General features: G+C 40.8%; 1 protein-coding gene across 8 annotated transcripts in view; it reads left to right on the forward strand.

Moving 5' to 3' along the window:
- Positions 1–19,986, forward strand: part of LDB2 (LIM domain binding 2) — a 706,182-nt gene that overhangs the window by 571,369 nt on the left and 114,827 nt on the right. For 5 of the 8 annotated variants that reach the window (XM_033948750.1, XM_033948741.1, XM_033948759.1 and 2 more), the window contains exon 6: positions 763–906. The exons of the other annotated variants lie outside the window; for them this stretch is intronic. In XM_033948750.1, the coding sequence (XP_033804641.1) occupies positions 763–906 (144 nt within the window). The remainder of the gene's footprint in view (positions 1–762; positions 907–19,986) is intronic. 8 annotated transcript variants of the gene reach the window in all.

Genomic DNA, 19,986 nt, shown 5'->3' on the forward strand with positions numbered 1-19,986 from the left:
AAAATTAATTTCTAGAAAAATTACTACTACTCTGGGAACACAAATCTGGGCACCATATATTGAATTCAGGGGTTAAAGTCTAGCTTTTTAGGGTTTCATTTTCATTTTTTTATCTGCATGTTTCTTTCCAACTTGTGGCCCCATATTTTGTACTTTGTGAGAGTCTGTGTTTTGCATGTGTGACAGAGGTGAAGGATTTTGATTTCATGCATCTCTTTCAGAGGGTTCTGTGACAATGCCATTTATTTTGTTTCATCTGTAGGAGGAACATGTGTATCTTAAAGCCTGGTATATTTTTTGCAGTGCTGCCTTTTATTGTTGCACTTTGAGTCCTAAAAATTACTGGTTTTTTAATATGGAAGTTCTGAGTGTTTTTTTTGCAAAGTTGTATACTGTTTCACAAAGTGTCTGGCAATGGCATGTTGTTCCTGAGATTTTTAATATTTATATATTTTTCTTTGGTGAGTTGTAAGGGGAAATGTCCTAACTCCAAAATTCACTACCATGGAGCAGAATTCAGTGAATGATGCTATCAGATAATTGCAATGGTAGTTTTACTGGGTAGCTGAAATTGACTGGGGCTTTCTTTATGTATGAAAGAACTTTGGAACTTCTTTTGCTGCATCTTTTATAGGTAATTTAAAAGATAGGGGAAAGGAGGGATGTGATGTGGTAAGCATGCTATATGGATACATCACTTTTGACATGCTTCTTCATACTTGGCTTTCTCTGCTTGTTTCCCATTCAACTGCATCTATCTAGAGAGATACCACTGCATCCAAGATTATGAAAACTGCATCAGTGAAATGTTTCTTGAGGTGTCTAAGTCCGCCAACAGGGGCTGTTCCTGGCCAGCTAAATAGTGCTGATTATCGGTCGGAATGCTTCACCTGCATTAAGCAGAAGGTTAAAGCCCTTGATAATGACTTTGAATAGTGATATTACATGGCACCATAAGTAATGGGAAGAGATATATGCCCCCTCATTTTATACTGTTACTGTCTGATATTCAAAGTGATTTAAGTGGACAGAAGAGGCTCCTGCCTGCTTAAATCATCTGTAGCCATTTACCTCCCCCTCTCCCCGATATTCAGTGGCACTAAACCAGCTAGTGCCATTGAATATCATCTCTGTCTGCCCATAAAACAGAGTAGGCACAGGGGACAGCATTAGGGAGGAGCCCAGGATTATGTGGGTGTCAGCAATATTCGATGTCGGCACTATCATAGCTAAGCGGGTGAATTTAGGGCAGTTCAAAACCTATTTTTTGTGAAGAATTTCTACGGCTGTTTTTCCCGTAAGAGTGGTTGATTAGCTATGTGGGTGCCAGCTGAATATTGGTCACCACCCGCATAACGTTTTTTGCCTTTTAAAGAAAATGGCCATTTGCTTAAGGAAACCAAAAGGGGCAGGAGTGAGAGGGCTTTGCTTCTGCCCTCAGTGACCCCCATAAACCACCAGGGACATCTAAGCCTGGGGGCCTACTTAGATGGTGGAGGGAGGGAGGGGAGTTGGAAGGAGAAGGAGAAAAAAAATTAGGCAGGTGCTGGACAATATTTAGCCGGCACCCACCTGTCTTATGCACACCTTTGCTGAATCAAATGCAATTGAGTAACTGTGCATGAGGCTCATGATTCTGAGGCTTCCCCCCCCCCCTTGGATTAGATTAAAATTTGTGATAACTCAATCTGAATAGAAATTCTTAATAGAATACACTTTATCATTGACAAATTAATAAGGGATACTACTACTTACTAGTGGACATTAGGTTGGACATTATTACAATCCAGAAAAAGGAAGACAAATTGAGACATCCAGGTTATACTTCCATCAATGGAAGTAAAACCAGGATGTCTCAATCCGAACTCCTTTTTAAGGAGCCATGAGGATAGGATGAAATATGTTCAGTGACGTTCTATCCAGGGAGTGAGGGCACTTTAAGGCTATGTTCAAGTCATTGAAGAATGGAGCCAGTCTTGGTTTCTGGACAGTAAAATCCCCAATTAGTTTCAGATCCGGTGAGAAAGGTTGATTGCTGAGATTATCTAATTTGCATATTTCCTAGTTCCAGACAAAAGGGAGCTGACTTAATTTGCTTACCACACTGCCTGCTGGGAAACATGTTCCTTGTTATAAGAAGCGAGGATTAAATTAATCCACTTATAAAGTACAAAGGGAAGAACTGGCTATGAGTGGCTTACAAATGTAAAGTTCCATACTAAAGATATTTCTTGATACATATCTGTTCAGTTCACCCTGAGCATACAAGATACAAGGAAGAGGTACCTGACCAGTGTTGGGTTTGATTGTCATAGATATCTGTATTGTTTTAAAATGTAATAGAGATTTTTCTTGATCCTATTCTAGTGAATACTGGAAGCTTTAGCTTGTTAGACTAAACGTTGCCACAATTTCAGGACCTTGTTTGAAATTTATATTACTATAGTAGAATCTCAGTTGGCTAGTGATTGGTGGATGCCAGATAACTGTAGTTTCTGGTGACATATTAGAGGAAAGGCCCTGCTGGGGCTGGCCAAAAGCTGCCTGTTTACCGGTGCTTCCTTTGCTCATAGGCTGCTGCGCTGCTGCTACATAATCAGGTGAATGAGAGAGGGAGGGAAGTTGTCAGGACCAGCTCTGCTGCTTCAGGAATGGAGGGAGGGAGGAGGTTGTCAGGATCAGCTCTACTGCTTTGGAAATGGAAGTAATGACTGATTATGGATTAAGAACTTGTTAAAAGATATTCTAAATAGAGAAAGGTAAATAGTGGAGTACCAAGGGGTTTGCGCTGGGATCACTGCTTTTTAACATATTCATCAACAGTGGCATAGTGAAGGCGAGAGGTGCCTGGGGCGGTGGTGCCCCTCCCCTGCCCTCTTCTCCACTTCCCCCCCCTCATCTTCCCCACTCCCTCCTGCTTCTCACACTCCTCTGGATCACCAGGGATCAGCAGAGGAGGTACGAGGACAGGGCAGGGAGGGGGGACAAGGTGCAGAGCCTGCAATAATTCTGGGAAAGGAGGCACTGGCCCAAATATAAACTGGGACCCCCATTTTTGGGCCAATTTTTGGGCCCCAAAATCCTGGTTTATATTTGAGTATATATGGTAAGTGGAAAATCACTGGACTAATGGCCTCTTTTACAAAGCCACGCTAGCAGCTGCTGCGCGGCAACAGCCCCGAAGCCCTTTAAATCTCTATGGGCTTCGGGGCCGTTAGCACAGCTTTGTAAAAGAGGCCCTAAGTGTATAGCCCTTGATGGAGACTTCCCCAACTTTGTTGGTTAGGCTGACAACTTTTCAGCAGCCCCTTGTACAGATAAGTGGTTTTAAATAACTGGTCCACTGTATTTTACCATGACACAGATTCAAGACTCATTACGTTAGCTGATTACACTTTCTGCTTATTGTCTAAAAACAAGATGCAAATACAGTAATTCTGAGGATAGCACATGGGTTATTAGACTAAAATTTACATTTTCCTGTTGTATCAATTTAATATATTTTAGCACAGAATTCATTTTAGCAATTATTTTTCATATATATTGCCCCTTTCATCTATTTAAATGCATTTGATGGTAAGATAATACAATTAATGGAATTGATTCTTAATTGCAGTAAATCTGCCAACTGATATTCATTAGAGAGAAATCATTTTGCATTAAATGATACTTGATTTCCCAAAAATAAAATTATTCCAGCAACTCTCATATTTCTCTCTTAATTTAGTGCCAAGTAAATCCCCCATCTATACTATAGTTTCCCATCAATGCCATTCCCACCAAACTCTCCATAATATATGAATAAGGGATAGGGACTTGTTATTGCCTTTACATTCAAAGCAGTTTATATATAGGTACTCAAGCATTTTCCTTATCTTTCCTGGGGGGCTTACAGTCTATCTAATGTACTTGGGGCAGAGGAGCAGGGTCACAAGGAGCAGCATGGGGTTTGAACCCACAACCTCAGGGTACTGAGGCTATAGCTCTAACCACTGCACCACACTCTCCTCTCCCCAAAATACCTAACCACCCCCAAATCTGCATCCACAAAGCATTGATATGTTAGACTAAGCTTCCCCAATATTTTCAAAATGTGGCAGTTCAGCATCTTTTCAAAGTTGTCTGGGGAATCTGAATTTCTGCCATCACTCAATTATACATAAAAGCATAGTGGTATTTTATGAAATAGGACATTTGATAATACATTATACCTATCTCATGAGTTTCATATTTGCAGGGCTACTCAGGAGATCCTTACTATAAATTGCAGAATTGTACGGATTGCAGTATAAGTTGCGATGAACTCATATTAATAGATGTTTCTCTTAAGATCTTGTTCAATATAGACTTTTGTAATACGCAGAAAATAGGACGAAAGCATTTAGCAAAGCTTAAAAGCAAGATTAATGTCTTGTTTTGCTTTGTCAGTAGTTCTCTAAACTAACATAAGCTCATAAATATTCACCACATTCCACCCCATCAAAATATTTGCAAAGTGTTGCAAAATTTTGTGCTGTATTACATATTTATGTTAACAAATTTCCATTCAAGAGCTGATATTTAAACTGCTTCCTTCCAGCAGCCCTATTTTAGCAGTAATACCTGGTACACAGCTCATTAGCTGACAGATAATGTCTCATCTTCAAGGGATTATTGCTGTTATAACTTAGCAGTTAGTATGTTTTCAATACATTTTTCCAAAGGGCTGTATAATGTTTAATGAGGGATGCATATATCAACTAGAGGGGAAGGGTATTTCTAAATCTAATGAAGTTGTTTCTACAGGGAACATTTGACAGGCCACAATGAACAACAACATTGGAATTTAGCAATGGAATCCACTGACCCTTTAGAGGATTCTTTTAAAGCCATTTATGTAGATAAAGAGCTGTTTGGAAATTGCCTTCCCTTAATGTGAGATGTGTTGTAGAACAATGGTTCCCAACCTTGTCCTGGAGGACCACCAGATTTGCATGCCTGTCACTTCCATTATATGCAAATCTCTCTCTTGCATATTCATTAGGGCTAGCCTGAAAACCCGATTGGCCTGGTGGTCCTCCAGGATAGGGTTGGGGACCACTTTTCTAGAACACATGTATGATCAGTCACGAGACAGGCAATTCTATAACTGGGTGCAATTTTCAAATCCAGCAGTGTATGATAGCAGCCCGTATAACATTAGCTCAGGTTTGGAAAAACCCTGAACCTCTCTCCATTCAGACTTGGAAGTGCCATTTATAATATATCTATTCTATATCATATATCTGGGCAAGCTTAGGGATATACATAAAGCTAAAAAGTTTGATCGTGTCACACCCCTTTTAATAAAATCACACTGGTTACCAATTTCCCCACAGAATCACCTATAAAATTCTACTGCTTAAATTCAAAACAAAAATCTCACATACCCTAGGATTCATTGACAGACTACTCATCCCCTACTGCTCTTCAAGAACACTTCGCTCCAGTAATCATATTTTCACTCAGAAACAAATATTCTTAGTTACCACCCCAACCCTTTGGAACTCGCTTCCACTAAATTTACGGGAAGAGAAAAATCTTGCCAAATTTAAAACCAATTTAAAAACTTTCTTATTTAAGGATGTTTATGACCTTTGACATCCCTACTTTTCATGATTTCAACAAAGGAAGAGCATAGCTACCCCTTCCTAATGTGCCATCCATTTCTGTTCTTCTGACCTATTTCAATTGTAGCTCAGCCCTCCTCTCCAATTGTTCCAGTATGTGGTGTTAAGTCTTATGTCCTTGTTCTATCCCTCAAAATTTTAAAACTTTTTATATTGTTTCTTGCCTTGTTAACATTTATTGTACTTCATCTAAACTCAATAAAAATTTTTGAACTAAAAAAAAAACTTTTTATATTGTAACTTTGTACACCGTTTAGACAGCTATTATAAGCAGTATATCAAATTTTAATAAACTTAGTCTGAAGACTTTGGGGAAATGGGAAAAGTTGGGGGTGTTCTCTAGCTCAATTATGTTAAAGAACACTGTCACCTTATCTTGTTATTCTGGGGCATAAAGGGAGACATTTGTATTTATTCATTCATTTTTCTATACTGCTTTCCCAGTTACTCAAGCATTTTTTCCTGTCTGTCCCAGCAGGCTCACAATCTGTCTAATGTACCTGGGGCAATGAGGGGATTAAGTGACTTGTCAGTGTCACAAGGAACAGTGTAAGTTTGAACCCACAACCTCAGGGTGCTGAGGCTATAGCTTTAACCACTATGCCATACGCTCCCTTGTGCATCCTGATGTTTGGCTGTGTTGGTGAATGGGGGAAGGGGGTGGAGAGAGAATGTAACATAAAACTTATATAAAAATTAGGTTAAATTGAGCCTTGCTTTTGTAAAGTGAGGCAGTCAGGTGCGCAGGTGGTATTCTCGTCCATCCTCCCTGTTGAGGGTAAAGGCCAGGGCAGAGAATCTTGCATCCTGGAGATGAATGCTTGGCTATGTAGATAGTGTCATCAAGAGCATTTTGGCTTCCTAGACCATGGGATGATCTTTCAAGGGCTGCTGAGCAGGGATGGTGAGCATATATGGTGTGCATATAAATTATTATTATTATATCAAAGAATTGAAGAAGTGTCATCGCCAGCAGGTTGGCTAATATACTAAAGAAGGCTTTAAACTAGAAGTGATGGGGCAGGGTGATCAAAGGTCCCGGGTGAATATAAGCCCTCAGGTAAGTAAATTACTTAATACCTCTACACGGATGGGAAAAGGGGGCAATGTCTGGAAAGAAGTATATACTAATGCTCGAAGTATGGGAAACAAGATTCTGGATCTAGAAGTTGTGATGGAAGAAGTGGAATAGTTATACTGGGCTATAATGACTGAGATGTAGTTTACCGGGCTATAATCTGGTCAGGAAAGACAGGCTAGGAAGAAAAGGAGGAGGAGTAGTGTTATATGTTAAAGAACATATTAAAGCCACACAATTGCAGGATCTGCAGGGCAAGGAAGAGGCACTGTGGATTGATTTGGAAAGAAGAAACGGTGAATATATTTACATTGGTGTGACATACAGGCCTCCTTCACAGACGGAAGTAGATAGAAATTTAATAGCAGACATTCAGAATATATCTAAAAAAGGGGAAGTCTTGCTAATAAGTGATTTTAACATGCCGGATGTTGATTGGGGTATCCCTATTGCAGGGTTTTCTAGAAGAAGAGAGATTCTGGAACTGTTCCATATGGGATAGGGGTCATACGAGACTTAGTGCTTACAAACGGGGACAGTGTTTCTGATGTTACAGTGGGTGATCATCTGGCATCCAGTGATTACTGCATGGTACGCTTTAATATTAAGATGGCTATAGAGAGAGCTCATTCATAAGCAAAGGATCTAGACTAAAAAAAACTAACTTTGTTCGGATGGGGGTTTACGTCAAGGAATTATTGTCTGGATGGGATCGTCTGGAAGGAGTGGAAATGCAGTAGGCAAAACTGAAAGGAGCGATTGTAAAGGCAACAAACCTTTTTGTGAGACAAGTAAGTAAAAGTAAGAGGAAAAGAAGGCCACTTTGGTTCTCAAAAGTAGTAGCTGAGAAAGTAAGGAATAAGAGGTTAGCTTTCATAAACTACAAAAGATTGCAGAAAGAGGAAGATAGGCAAAAATATCTGGAAAAGTTAAGAGAGGCTGGTCTTGTAGCCAGGAAAGCAAAGATGCAAATGGAAGAAAAAAAATAGCTGACATGATAAAACAGGGAGACAAGACATTTTATAGATATATTAGTGATAGGAAGAAGTGCAAAAGTGGCATTGTGAGACTCAAAGGTGAAGTAGAGCTGATAAAGAAAAGGCCAAATTGCTTAACAGATATTTCTGTTCTGTGTTCACGGCTGAAGCACCAGGAGCCTCCTGCTGCGATCATCGGGGTGGTGGGTGGGCGGTCATTGGGCAGGAAGAATTGAGCTCCCTCCTACCACGATTGTACGGGGGTGGGGGACTGGCAGCCGCGACCGCTATACTTATGGATGTCGGTTACATAATTGGGTTTATTTTGGGTGAGCCTAGGCCTGATTCTGTATAAGACGCCCGGGAAGGGCGTCCAATAAAGAATTCGGGCCTATCTCTCTATCTCCTTCTATTGAGGTAGAGGCACAAAATAAAGCAAAACATTTAGGTGGAGAAAAAAAGACCTCACATAATATCGTGGAACTTAACATAACAGCCACTGCTGAAAGTAAGTAAGTTCACTTATCATAGTTCTGAAAAAAAAACTCTACCACTTTTGTTACTTCGATATTTGTTACTTGGGACTGTGTGTTTTTGATTTCGACTAAGGACCAGAACAGATCGAGGACAATAACGGATGAAGAGCTGTATGGGAGTCACCGACTTCGGGGAGCAAAACACGATTGAAAGCTAAGTACTATAAAAGCTGCAGTTCGTGGATTAGCACTGCTATTTAACTTTTTTCTCCCTGTGTCAGACATAAAGACTTTTAGTTTTACAGTCCCTTTGAGTTACAGATGATTTTCTTTTTTGGGGGTTTCTGTGACTGTGTTATTGGAACTGGCTTGCTGGTTTTCCCAATATATAACTTCTGTTAAATCCTCTGAAGACTGTTTCTTTTAAGTCCTTTGAAGATTACTACTGAAATTCCCAAGTTTTTCTATTGCTGTATTTCCACTTCTGTGGTATTTTCTATTGTTGGTTTGAGGCACATATGGACTTTTTTTTGCACAGGGGTGCAGTTTTTTTCAGACCTATGGTGATAAGTGAAATTACTTTAGCAGTGGCTGTTATGTTAAGTTCCACGATATTATGTGAGGTCTTTTTTCTCCACCTGTTTTACTTTATTTTGTGTCTCTACCTCAACAGGAGGGGATAGAGAGATAGAGGGGCATAATCAAAACAAACATCTAAGTCCGTTTTGGGCCTAGGGTGCTAGTCACCCAAAGTCAGCAGCATCCAAAGTCCATTCTCGAAAAATATGTCCCCATCTACTTCTATATCCAGCAATTTGATTGTCCAGATCACTGATACATCTGTCTTTATACTATATTCTCATCCAAAAAAATTGTCCAAGCCCCAAATGCCTAAAACAACCTTTTGGATGTGGGAGGGGCCAGCAAAGTGATGGACTGGCCACCCAGACATGGCAACAGAATAGTGGGGTACCTTACAGGGCACTGCTGTGAACTTCACAAAAAGGGTACCACATAAACATCTCACCACAACTCCTTTGCAGGTCATGCAGAACCCCCCCCCAAAAAAAACCACCCCCAAAATCTATTATACCCACCTGCCTACAATCCCAATAGCCCTTATGACTGCAGGTGCCACCTAAATTGCAGTACAGTAGGGTTTTGGTGGACTCACATTTTTCACCATGAATGTAGTGGTTAGAGTGGCTTATAGGCTTGGGTCCTCTTCTCTATGACTACTTAAGTCATCTCTGTGCAGCTCTACTAGGCTTTCCTATGCCAGGTGCTGATGTTTTGGAGACAGGTATGTACATTTTTATTTTGATTTATATGGCGGGGGGTCAGTGATCACTGGGGGAGTATGTGGAGGTCTACTCTGTACTTTATGTCTGCAGTGGTTATCTGGTCACTTTGGATACCTTCTTGGCACATAGACCTGTTTTTAAATTGCCTAAGTCACAATGTATAAGTTCTGTCCAGGCAGCCTCGTAAAACTTTTGATTATCCCTACAGTACGACTAAGGGCTCCTTTTACTAAGCTATGCTAGCGGTTTTAGCGTGTGCGCTAGACGCTAACGCCAGCATTGAGCTGGTGTTAGTTCTAGCCTCATAGAGAGGGTTTAGCGCATGCTAAAAATGCTATCACAGCTTAGTAAAAGGAGCCCTAAGTCTAGGTCGGCCTACATCCTGCCCTAACCACTCCTTCAAAAAAATGCCCCTATCTATGTCATGCAAAATGCCCCTTTCAGCTCTGGATATGTCTAAAAACCCTTTTTGATTATCAGCACTTGGACGACCTGTCTTTTAGATCGTCCAAGTGCCGATTTGGGTGGGTTTTTAGATGTATTTCCCTTCACACATGGAATTTAAACTAAACTAAACTAAACTAAACCTTAAGTTTATATACCGCATCCTCTCCATAAAGATAGAGCTCGGCACGGTTTACAGGAACTTTAATATAAGGAAAGAAAAACCTAATAAGAATTAGTGATTATAAAGAGGGTAGCGAGATTTACATTTTTGAGAATAGCCAAGTTTTCAGATGCTTTTGGAATAATTGGAAGGAGCCCAGAGACCGCAGCAGGGCAGGAAGGTTATTCCAAAGCTCAGTCATTTTGAAGAAAAGAGATTTCCCTAATTTCCCCACATAGATAACGCCTTTTAACGAGGGGAAAGATAGTTTAAGTTTTTGGGTGGATCTGGTAGTGTTAGGTCTCATAGAATTCCAAGATAGTGGGATTCCACGCTGCTATCTATGTCATGCAAAATGTTTATATTATTTGATTCAATTCCCTCTTTAACATATAGAATTCATGCTTAGCACACATCATCCTTGCATGTAAATGTTGTTACTCTTTCTTGAAGCTACCCCATAGGGCTGGGATACTCAAAGGGGTCTACAAACCAGTAGGTTAGATTTGCATACCCCTGCCATAGGGAGTAATTTTGTAAAGTAGGTACATATATTTACATGTCAGTTATACACATAAATGTTCAGAATACTAGCATATATATGCATGTGTTCACATATATGCCAGATACGTGCCTAAGTGTTATTCTGCAAATACCTGTATACACAAATCTAACATTGCATATATTTTATAGATGGGTGTACATATAGGCAAAGTCTGTGCAGAGCATGGGCCAGGCTCACATTTACATATTACTGGTACTTTGACTCATACGCTTAGGCCAGCTCTATGGCTGATGCAATTGCTCACAGCTAAGCACATACAAATGTATATATTCAGTTACACTAGTATTGTAGAAAAGAAAATCGGCACCTACATTCCTTTATAGAATGTAGGCACCCTCCGGGTAACTCTATATAGTTGCACAATGACACAATTACCCCCATGTAGGAGAAGTGTGTCCAAAAGGTATGCTCTAGGCAGGATTGGAAAACTCCTTTTTTTTTTTTTTTTTTTCCAAATCTTTATTCATTTTAACAAATACATCAAGTGTACATTAAAATATGAACACAACATATTACATTATCACTTGATAATTCCATAACAATATATACCTAAAAGATTTATATCCCACCCTCATCTCATATCTATACATGAATAATATAATTCCTATGTATATTAATCAATTAAATTATGCACATATATATTAAATTATCATAACCCACCCATCCCCATCCCCCATCCCCCCCATTCTGTCAATTATCATATAAGGAAAAAGAAAAACCCTTATGGATAGGGTTACCAGACATCCGGACTTCCTTGGACTTGTCCTCCTTTTCTGGTAATCCTACATAAAGACCTACCTAATAAGTAAAAAGACATGCAATTGGCACTGATGCTGACTGCGTAAGTGCATGTTTTTAAAAAAGTTGCTCTATTGTATTATAAAGGCAGTCCCCGTTACACAAACATCCGACTTATGTCGGACTCGTACTTATGAACGGGGGTCCTCATTCTACCTTCGGTATTCCAACATGCACATCACATATGGTATTCCACAGGCACATCATTGGTAAAAAAGCTTTTTCATCAGAGTTAGAGAATGACACGGGGCAAAAATTCATCATCCTTCCCGTCCCCGTGGATAACTGCATGTCATTTTTTAAGGAGAGAGAGAAGAATCAGAGTATGAATGGGCACAACCACTGGCCCTCAAGCCTTGCATTGAAAATGCTGGTGTAGAAGGACTGAGGTTGTGATAGACACTAAAGAATGGCATGGGTTGGTTTCCCGCGGTTATTCGCGGGGACGGAAACACTGATGAATTTTCTCACTGTGTCATTCTCTACTTATGGTGAACTCCCTTTACTACCTTTCTTTGCCTTTCACTCAACTAGTGACAGGGTAAGAGATCCATCTCTACCAGTGGGTATTGTAGTCATCCTGCCTTTTGTAAGGAATATAAAGACCACTGTTTGATCTGGACTGTTTATTTTGTTGGAGAGGCTGTCCACTACGGGACATGTTTGGTCTGTTCTCAGTCTCAAGGCTGCTGAGAGAAGCAGTAAGCTGCATTTCTTGAAAGAGAGTGTGCCTAACAGATAGGGGGGGAAAAAAACTTGAATGGAATGCCAGCTGTGAATAGCTACTGAAACAGCAGAGGTCTGAAGGGATTCAGCCAAGTGTTCTTAAAGGATCCAAGTTACAAGAAGGATTCTGTATGCCTCAGGAAGTTGGTGGGACCAGGAAGGTGCCTCTCACTTTCTGGGAAGTCCAGAAAGTGCTATGTGCTATGAGGGCCTGAATCCCTGTGCATACCAAGCAAACAACAAGGAAGATTTCAAGTATTTTATATGGTTTTGACAGTGAGAAGTATTGAGAGTTTTGAATGGATATATTGTCTTTGGGATAGTGATATATTTTTGTCTGTTTTTGTATCTTCCCCCAAGATGCTTATTTTTGAGGGTGGTTTTTGATTTTTTTTTTTTTTTTCTGCAGACACCAGGGCATAACTGCTCTGAGTACTAAAAAAAGAGACAAAGTACATATCTCAAGGCAATCCATGTTACAACTCTTGCCCCAAGGCTCTTTAAACAGCATTTTTATCGTGATCTTTTCCACCTTTTCACTCACTGCACTCTTCTCCAAGGAAATGGGCTCTCTCTGAGGGAAAGGGATTTGGCCTGTGCATAGTTTCCACTTTGAGACAGTTATGGGGTGCTCCAGTCCAACTAACTTTATAGCTGCTCACATATACATGTGCTTCTTGGGCATATAAATGTATAGAATACATTTTCTCAGGATAGTTTCAAAAGGGAATCTAAGGGCTCTTTTTACTAAGCTGTGATAGCGTTTTTATCGCACGCTGAAGATTAGCGCATGCTAACCCCCGCGTTACACAGAAAAACTAATGCCAGCTCTATGGAGGCGTTAGCATCTAGCGTGCGCGGCATTGTAGTGCATGCTAAGCGTGCCCTAAAACCGCTAGCGCAGCTTAGTAAAAGGAGCCCTAAGTGTTATTCTGTAATGGTGCACCTAATTTACATAATATATAAATGCAAGGGCAGAACATGGGTAGGGCTCCCAATTACACATACAGGACTATATTCAGTAAACGGTGACAAAATTTGAGTGCCAAAAAACATCTGCAGTGAGTGCTATTCTATAAATGGTGCTTACAATTGGGCGCCATTTATAGAATAGCAGAAAACACTGGAATCCACATACAAGCTTGGACACAAGGATTTACACCAACTAAAACCTGGTATAAATTCTGGTGAGAGTGTGGCGCAGTGGTTAAAGCTCCAGCTTCAGCACTAGTGTTGCCTAATTCAGGGAAAAAAAAATTTCAGTTCAATTCAATTTGGCCTATTCAATTGATTTTTCAATTTGATTCACTTTTCCCGTCCAATAGGGCGTTTTTTTCAAATGGCCTGGCAGATTCATTTTGTAGATTCTTCACCTACCCCAGTCATCTTTACTGGCGCTGTAGTGTAAACAATAAAGACTTTTCTCTCTCTGTTAGGTACAAGCTCACACTTGCTGTCTAATACCAGCTCTGACAGGATACACATTTCAAATCAGATATGTCGTAATCACAAAATAGAAAATAAAATTATTTTTTTCTACCTTTTCTTGTTTAGTTATTTTATTATTCAAATCATGTTGGTCCCAGGCTCTGGTTTCTTTTTGTCTTCTGTTAATTCGCTTGCCAGGGTCTCCTGCCCATTTGACATTTTCTTCTTTCTCTGTGCTCACCATATATCTTCCTTCTCTGTACCTTCCCTTACAATATCATATCCAACATTTTTGTTTCTTTCTTACTGTCTACCATCTCTCTCTCTCTTTCTCTCTCCCTGCCTTGTGTGCTGGGTCAAACCTCTCTATTCCCCTCTATGCAGCATCTCTCCCTTTCTCCCCTCCATTATCATGTGCACCATTTCTTTCTCCCCATGCACCATCTCTCCCTGCTCTCTACCCTATATCCAACATTTTCCCCTCTCTCTTCTCCATGCATCTATCCCTTCCTCTCCTCCATCCCATCTCCACCAATTCTTCCTCTCTTCTCTCCTCTCTCCCTCTATGTGCAGCTGCCCTGTTTGCCCTCCCCTAATACTGACCCTGCTTGCAGATGCCATTGGAAAATAATTGCCACAACCTCTTTAAGCAGCCTCTACACATGTAGATCAAAATAAACCACCAAAGCAATTGAGCACTTGTCTAAACCTGCGTGAAGCTTATTTATTAATGAAATTATTATTGTTTCTCACTTATTAATGAAATTATTATTATTTCTGTACTATGATTGAATGGAAATCTGACTGTTGTGTCTGCAGGGCTAAGACTTGTTCTATGTAATTGGATAGTTGAACATTGAGTGTCTCGAGTTAATTTTGATATAAAACAAAGATTAGAAATGGGATTGTAATTTACTTGTAGGTTCTAAAGAAGGGTTCTTAGGCATAAGGCAAACTGCAGCTGTTTGCCACAATTTTGGAACTATATTCATGGTAAGACTGATTAATCATCAAGATTGCTTGCAATAATAAGCTCTGTGCTTGCAGTTTGAGCTAGGAAGTTGAAATTGGATCCAAAAAACAGGTAGTGACATGCATTGTTGACATTAATTTTGATAAAGATGTAAGAGTCTGCTTACAAAAGTAACACCAAGTAGATACACCTATTTCTGTTGGGACATTCCAATCTATGTCCACATATCATGGAGTCTTTGAGTGACTAAGTTTCACTTAAAGACCCAGCTATATCCCATCTACATGAAAACAGGAAGTATGTGTTGGGGTGGGGATGAGAGAGAAAAAGGCCTTCAAAATACTTATGGGAAAAGGTTCTGTGGTATAAATTACTGTGTTTTTTTAATGCGGATGCTGTGGCCCTGAACCTGGTATGAGAAGGGAATTGCAGGGGAGGGAGATTTGAAGGGGGAAATAAGAGAAAGGAGACATTTTGAATCATACTGGGGGAGGAAGAAGAGGGAGAGGAGATGCTAGACATGTAGGATTGTAAATAGGCAGAGGGGAGATGCTGAATGAGGATGGCAGAAAAAGGGAATCAGGAGATACTGGATAAGGGTAATAGGAAAGAAGAAATAGGGAGATACGATAAGATGCTCATTGTGAGGGGAGGGGAAAATATGTTGGACTCTATGTGCAAAAGAGACCTAATATGGTAGATGCTGGTAGATGCTGAGGTAGGTAAACAGCCTGATAGCAGGACTGGGAGAAGGAGGCTGGGGACCTGGGAGCTGATGAGGGAGCTGGTGTGAAAAGGGAGGCTAATGGCCTGGAGGTGGGTCTGATGCGAAGGACCAAAGGAGATTCACAGTTCACAAAGGGGCTGATACTGAGGGGGTGAGAAAGAAGAAGAGAGGAAAGATACTGTGAGGGGGAAACATAAATATATGTAAGGGAAAGTGGAAATGGAGTGGCAGAAGGATCGATACAGGTGGTAATGAGGATGAAAGGCAGGGTAAATGAATATTGAAAAAAGAGGTATGTGGTTGGATACTGGCGATTGGGAGGAAGAGGTATGGGGAAGAGGAAAGGAATGGATGCTGGGGATGGGGAAGGTAGCAGAAAGTAAGAGTGAGAGACAAAGGAAGGAGGCAGAACTTTTAAGGAGTGATAGAAATGAAAATGAAGGAGGTAAAGGGGGGAATGGGAGCTGAATAAGCAGGTAATTCATAAGAAACGCGGAGAGGGAATGAGTGAAATGGAAGGAGGTGGAGATGGTGAGGAGATGAGAGGCAGAGATTGATGAGTCAGTGGAAGGATGAGTGCACAGAGTGAAAATGAGAGACTAGAAGTGGGTGAAAGACAGGGGGAAACCAAAAGCTGGTATGTAACTAAAAAGGGAAAAGAAGGAGATTGAGGACTAGGGTGGGAGAAAGAATTATTAAATCTAGCCATACTATAGGAAGATTTAAAAAGGCAGATGAGAAAAATGGAGAGAATAAAAATGAAAGAGAAGGTTTAGTAAAGTTAGGATATGACCTGGATAGATGAAGGACTATGTCATGCATAGTCCAAAGACAAATGTGGCTGCAACTGAATTCCTCAAACATGCTGATGCAAAGCTGACCTGTTCTCCTCTCCTTTAGGGTTCTGCTTATATAAGGGTAGTACCCAGAACTGAGATCTGGAAGACAAGAACCAAGATCTAGGCATCAAAAGAATCCACCTCTTGTAAAATCATGGGGCTTACAGCAGTATACCCTGCTTTTTGTTAAACAATGTATTTACCCTTTAGTAAAGCAAAGGGCCCTTCTGTACAGTTCAAAGCAGTAAGAATGTGATGATATCAATACTCAAGGCATTTTTTTTATCAGGCGCTGATAATGAAGCTTCAGTGGGAGGATGGCCTTTGACTGTGAGCATTAATAATTCTCTTGTTTTTAAGTCAGTAATCTCTAATTCCTTCAGCCAATTTTAATTAAAAAGTTCTTTTGTACAGCAATTGCCATTTTTATGAAGCAAAACACAAGTGTTATCAGAAGTAGAGAATGACACGGTGACTGCAGCTAGCCGCGAGTAACCCGCAGGAACAGGGCGAAGAAAAGATTGATAGCCGCGGGTACGGGGACAAGGCCATACACCCCGTGTCATTCTCTAATCAGAAGCTCAAGTTATTGCATGAATTTTTCTTCTGTCAACATGTGGAAACATGGAGATGACAAAGCCTTTGCTGGCCAATGAAAGTTGAGAGATTTCTTGGCCCTTATAGAGATTTTTGAACTCTCACCTCGCCTGGAGCTGTGCTTCTTGCAAATGAATTACAAAAGCCAATATGACAGATGCTGAGAAATAAATGAAACTTTTAGCTGAAGTAATACTCGTTTGTCAGAAAGCAAGAGCTCCTGCTTCTGCCTGTCAAACTTTCTAATGTACAAAGAAAAACTCACCACCCTTTTCTGCAGCACTCTCAAAAGCACACTATCTAAGGTAAAATTGCTATACCCCTGTGCACATAGCCCTATATTAGGATCTTATCATAAACTGAAGGCTGAGGAACATGACAACTAACGTGCAAAAACCCCATTCAGAGCTTCATTTCTGAAAGTTTGTAAGCTTATTAATCATTCCATTGTAAGAGCTGTTTTATGCCTTCATGCTGTAACATCTAATCACAGTTCGCTGGCTAAATGCCGGCTTAGCTATTGGGCTGGCATATTATCGTGTAATATGGCTTCTGTGTCTCTTCCATGTACCGTACTTGTACTGCAGACTTCTTGCAATTCAGACTAAAAATAGAATCGGCTCTGTGAGAAACACTGCACTTGTGCCTGAGCAACAAAGAGTCTGAATCTTTGCAGGAAAGCATGTTATATCTGATCATCCTATATAATAAAACCCTAGCCGCGCATGTGCACTCTTAACTGCGTGCTTCCATGATCCGTATGTCTGTGGCCGCAGGAGTGCGCATGCGCAAGTCCCCAGCCTTACTTCTTCCCAGCACCTACCTACACTCGCCGACAGGACTGGCCGCCAGCGCTGGACTCCCTGCTCTCCATAATATTCGGTTCCTCTCACCAGCCGCACCAGTGTCGGAAAAGGCTTCCGACACTGGCGGGGATCGAGAGGAGCCGGGGCGACACCTTGCGGGGCGGGAAGGGAAGCGCCAACAAAACACTCCAGCTGCTACGTTCTTCGCAGTCCCGACTCCAAACCTGCCGATTCCAGCAGCGTGTGCAGCACTCTACACACGCTGTTTCGGGGCCTTCTACTGCCCTGATTTGCTCTGCCGCGTCTCTGATGATGTGACGTGCCAGAGTAAATCAGGGCAGTTGAAGACCTCGAAGCAGCGTGTGTAGAGTGCTGCACATGCTGCTAGAATCGGCAGGTTTGTCGGGACCGCGGGAAGGGAAGGGGGGTAAGGGAAACACTACTGCTGCACAGGGAAGTGGTGTGGGGGGAGGGAATGCTGCTGCTGTGGCTGCTGCACAGGGAAGTGGGGGGGGAGAGAAAGGACAGACAGCGGGAGGAAGGCAGACAGAAAGAAAAGAAGAAAGACACGGGCAGGGAGAGACACAGAAAGACAGACAAAGGGGGCCAGGGAGAGAGACAGACAGAAATAAAGACAGTGGGAGGGAGAGAGAGACAGAAAAACAGACAGACATACATTCTAGCACCTGTTAATGTAACGGGCTAAAATACTAGTATAGAAATAAAGATAAACAAATGAAAATAAAACAACAACAACAAGAATATAAGATGCTACCTTTTTATTAAACTAAATTAATACATTTTCAGGGTAATTTTATAAGGGGGTGCCTAGTTACCATGCCATTTAAAGCATCTAAATGAAGTCTATTTTATCAAGACAAGTAAGTGCTTGCTTTTCTTTATAAAATAGTAGAATGAGTAGCAGATATGAAATTACAGTTACCCAATGATGTGTAGAATGGACTTAATTCTGGGAGCACCCCTAACAAGAAGGTCCAAATCTATAAAAGGCACCAAAAATTTGCCTGCAAATTGGGCACGCTCCCAATTTGTGAATGCAATTTCATTGAATAGTGGAATCGTAAGCAATTATAGGTACTAACCAGAATTAAAATTTATGGGTGTATATTAGGTATGGGATACATGTATAAATTTTATGTGCGGCTCCAAAAAGGGGCATGGCCATGGGAGGGTCATGGGTAGATCCAGGAGCATTTCTGCAATATATGTGCGTGGTTACAGAATAAGGGGGAATTTATACCACATTTCAGTTGGTGTAAATGGCCAAGCCTAACATTAGGCATGGTTCCTGGTGCCAAGCGCTATTCTATAAACAGCGCCTAACTTTGAATATTGTTTATAGAATAGCATTAAGTGCTATATTTTTCAGCGCTGATATTTTAGGCCCCATTTATAGAATCTAGTCCTAAGAGGGTAATTGTACAACATAGATGCTAACATTTATGCACTGATTACATGCATAAAGATTTAGAATAATAGCATTTACATACACATGACACCCACAAATGCCAAAATTCTGCCTTCGTGGTATTCTGTAAATACCCTCTTAACTTAGGGCCCCTTTTATCAAACTGCGTGAGCTGGCGTAGTAAATGCTCCAGTGTTTATAGAATTCTTATAAGCGTTGATGCACTTACCTTACCAGTCCACTCTAAAATCCTCTAGCGCAGCTTGATAAAAGTGTGTGTGTGTGGGGGGGGTGTTAAATAGCACATATTGGCAAGAGGGGTGTACATCTTCATTTTCCTGCAATCTGGATATTGCTTAAACAAGTTTCTGTTTTTGTGAGCCTGGTGGTGCCCTTTTTGGAGTGTGTTACCAGTGATGATACAGTTTTAAATTTAATATTCACTCCGATGCAGTCTTAGCATAGAAACATAGACATATGATGACAGATAAAGGCCAAATGGCCCATCTAGTCTGTCCATCCACAGTAACCATTATCTCTTCCTCTAAGAGATCCCAAGTGCTTATCCCACGCCTTCTTGAATTCAGACAGTCTCTGTCTCCACCACTTCCGCTGGGAGACTGTTCCACACATCTACCACCTTTTCTGTACAAAAGTATTTCCTTAGATTACTTTTGAGCCTATCACCTCTTAACTTTATCCGATGCCCTCTCATTCCAGAGCTTTCAAATGAAAGCGACTCAACTCATGTGCATTTAGGTATTTAAATGTCTATGTCATATCTCCCCTTTCCTGCCTTTGCTCTAAAGTATACATATTGAGATCTTTAAGTCTGTCCCTTTACACCTTATGATGAAAACCACTCACCATTTTTGTAGCCTTCCTCTGGGCCAACTCCATCCTTTTTATATCTTTTTGAAGATCTGGTCTCCAGAATGGCAATCTCTTTCTTGCATATTCATTAGGGCTATTATGAAAACTTGACTGGCTAGTGGACAGGGTTGGGAA

The sequence above is a fragment of the Geotrypetes seraphini genome, chromosome 1, assembly GCF_902459505.1.
Source record: "Geotrypetes seraphini chromosome 1, aGeoSer1.1, whole genome shotgun sequence".
Lineage (NCBI taxonomy): Eukaryota > Metazoa > Chordata > Amphibia > Gymnophiona > Dermophiidae > Geotrypetes > Geotrypetes seraphini.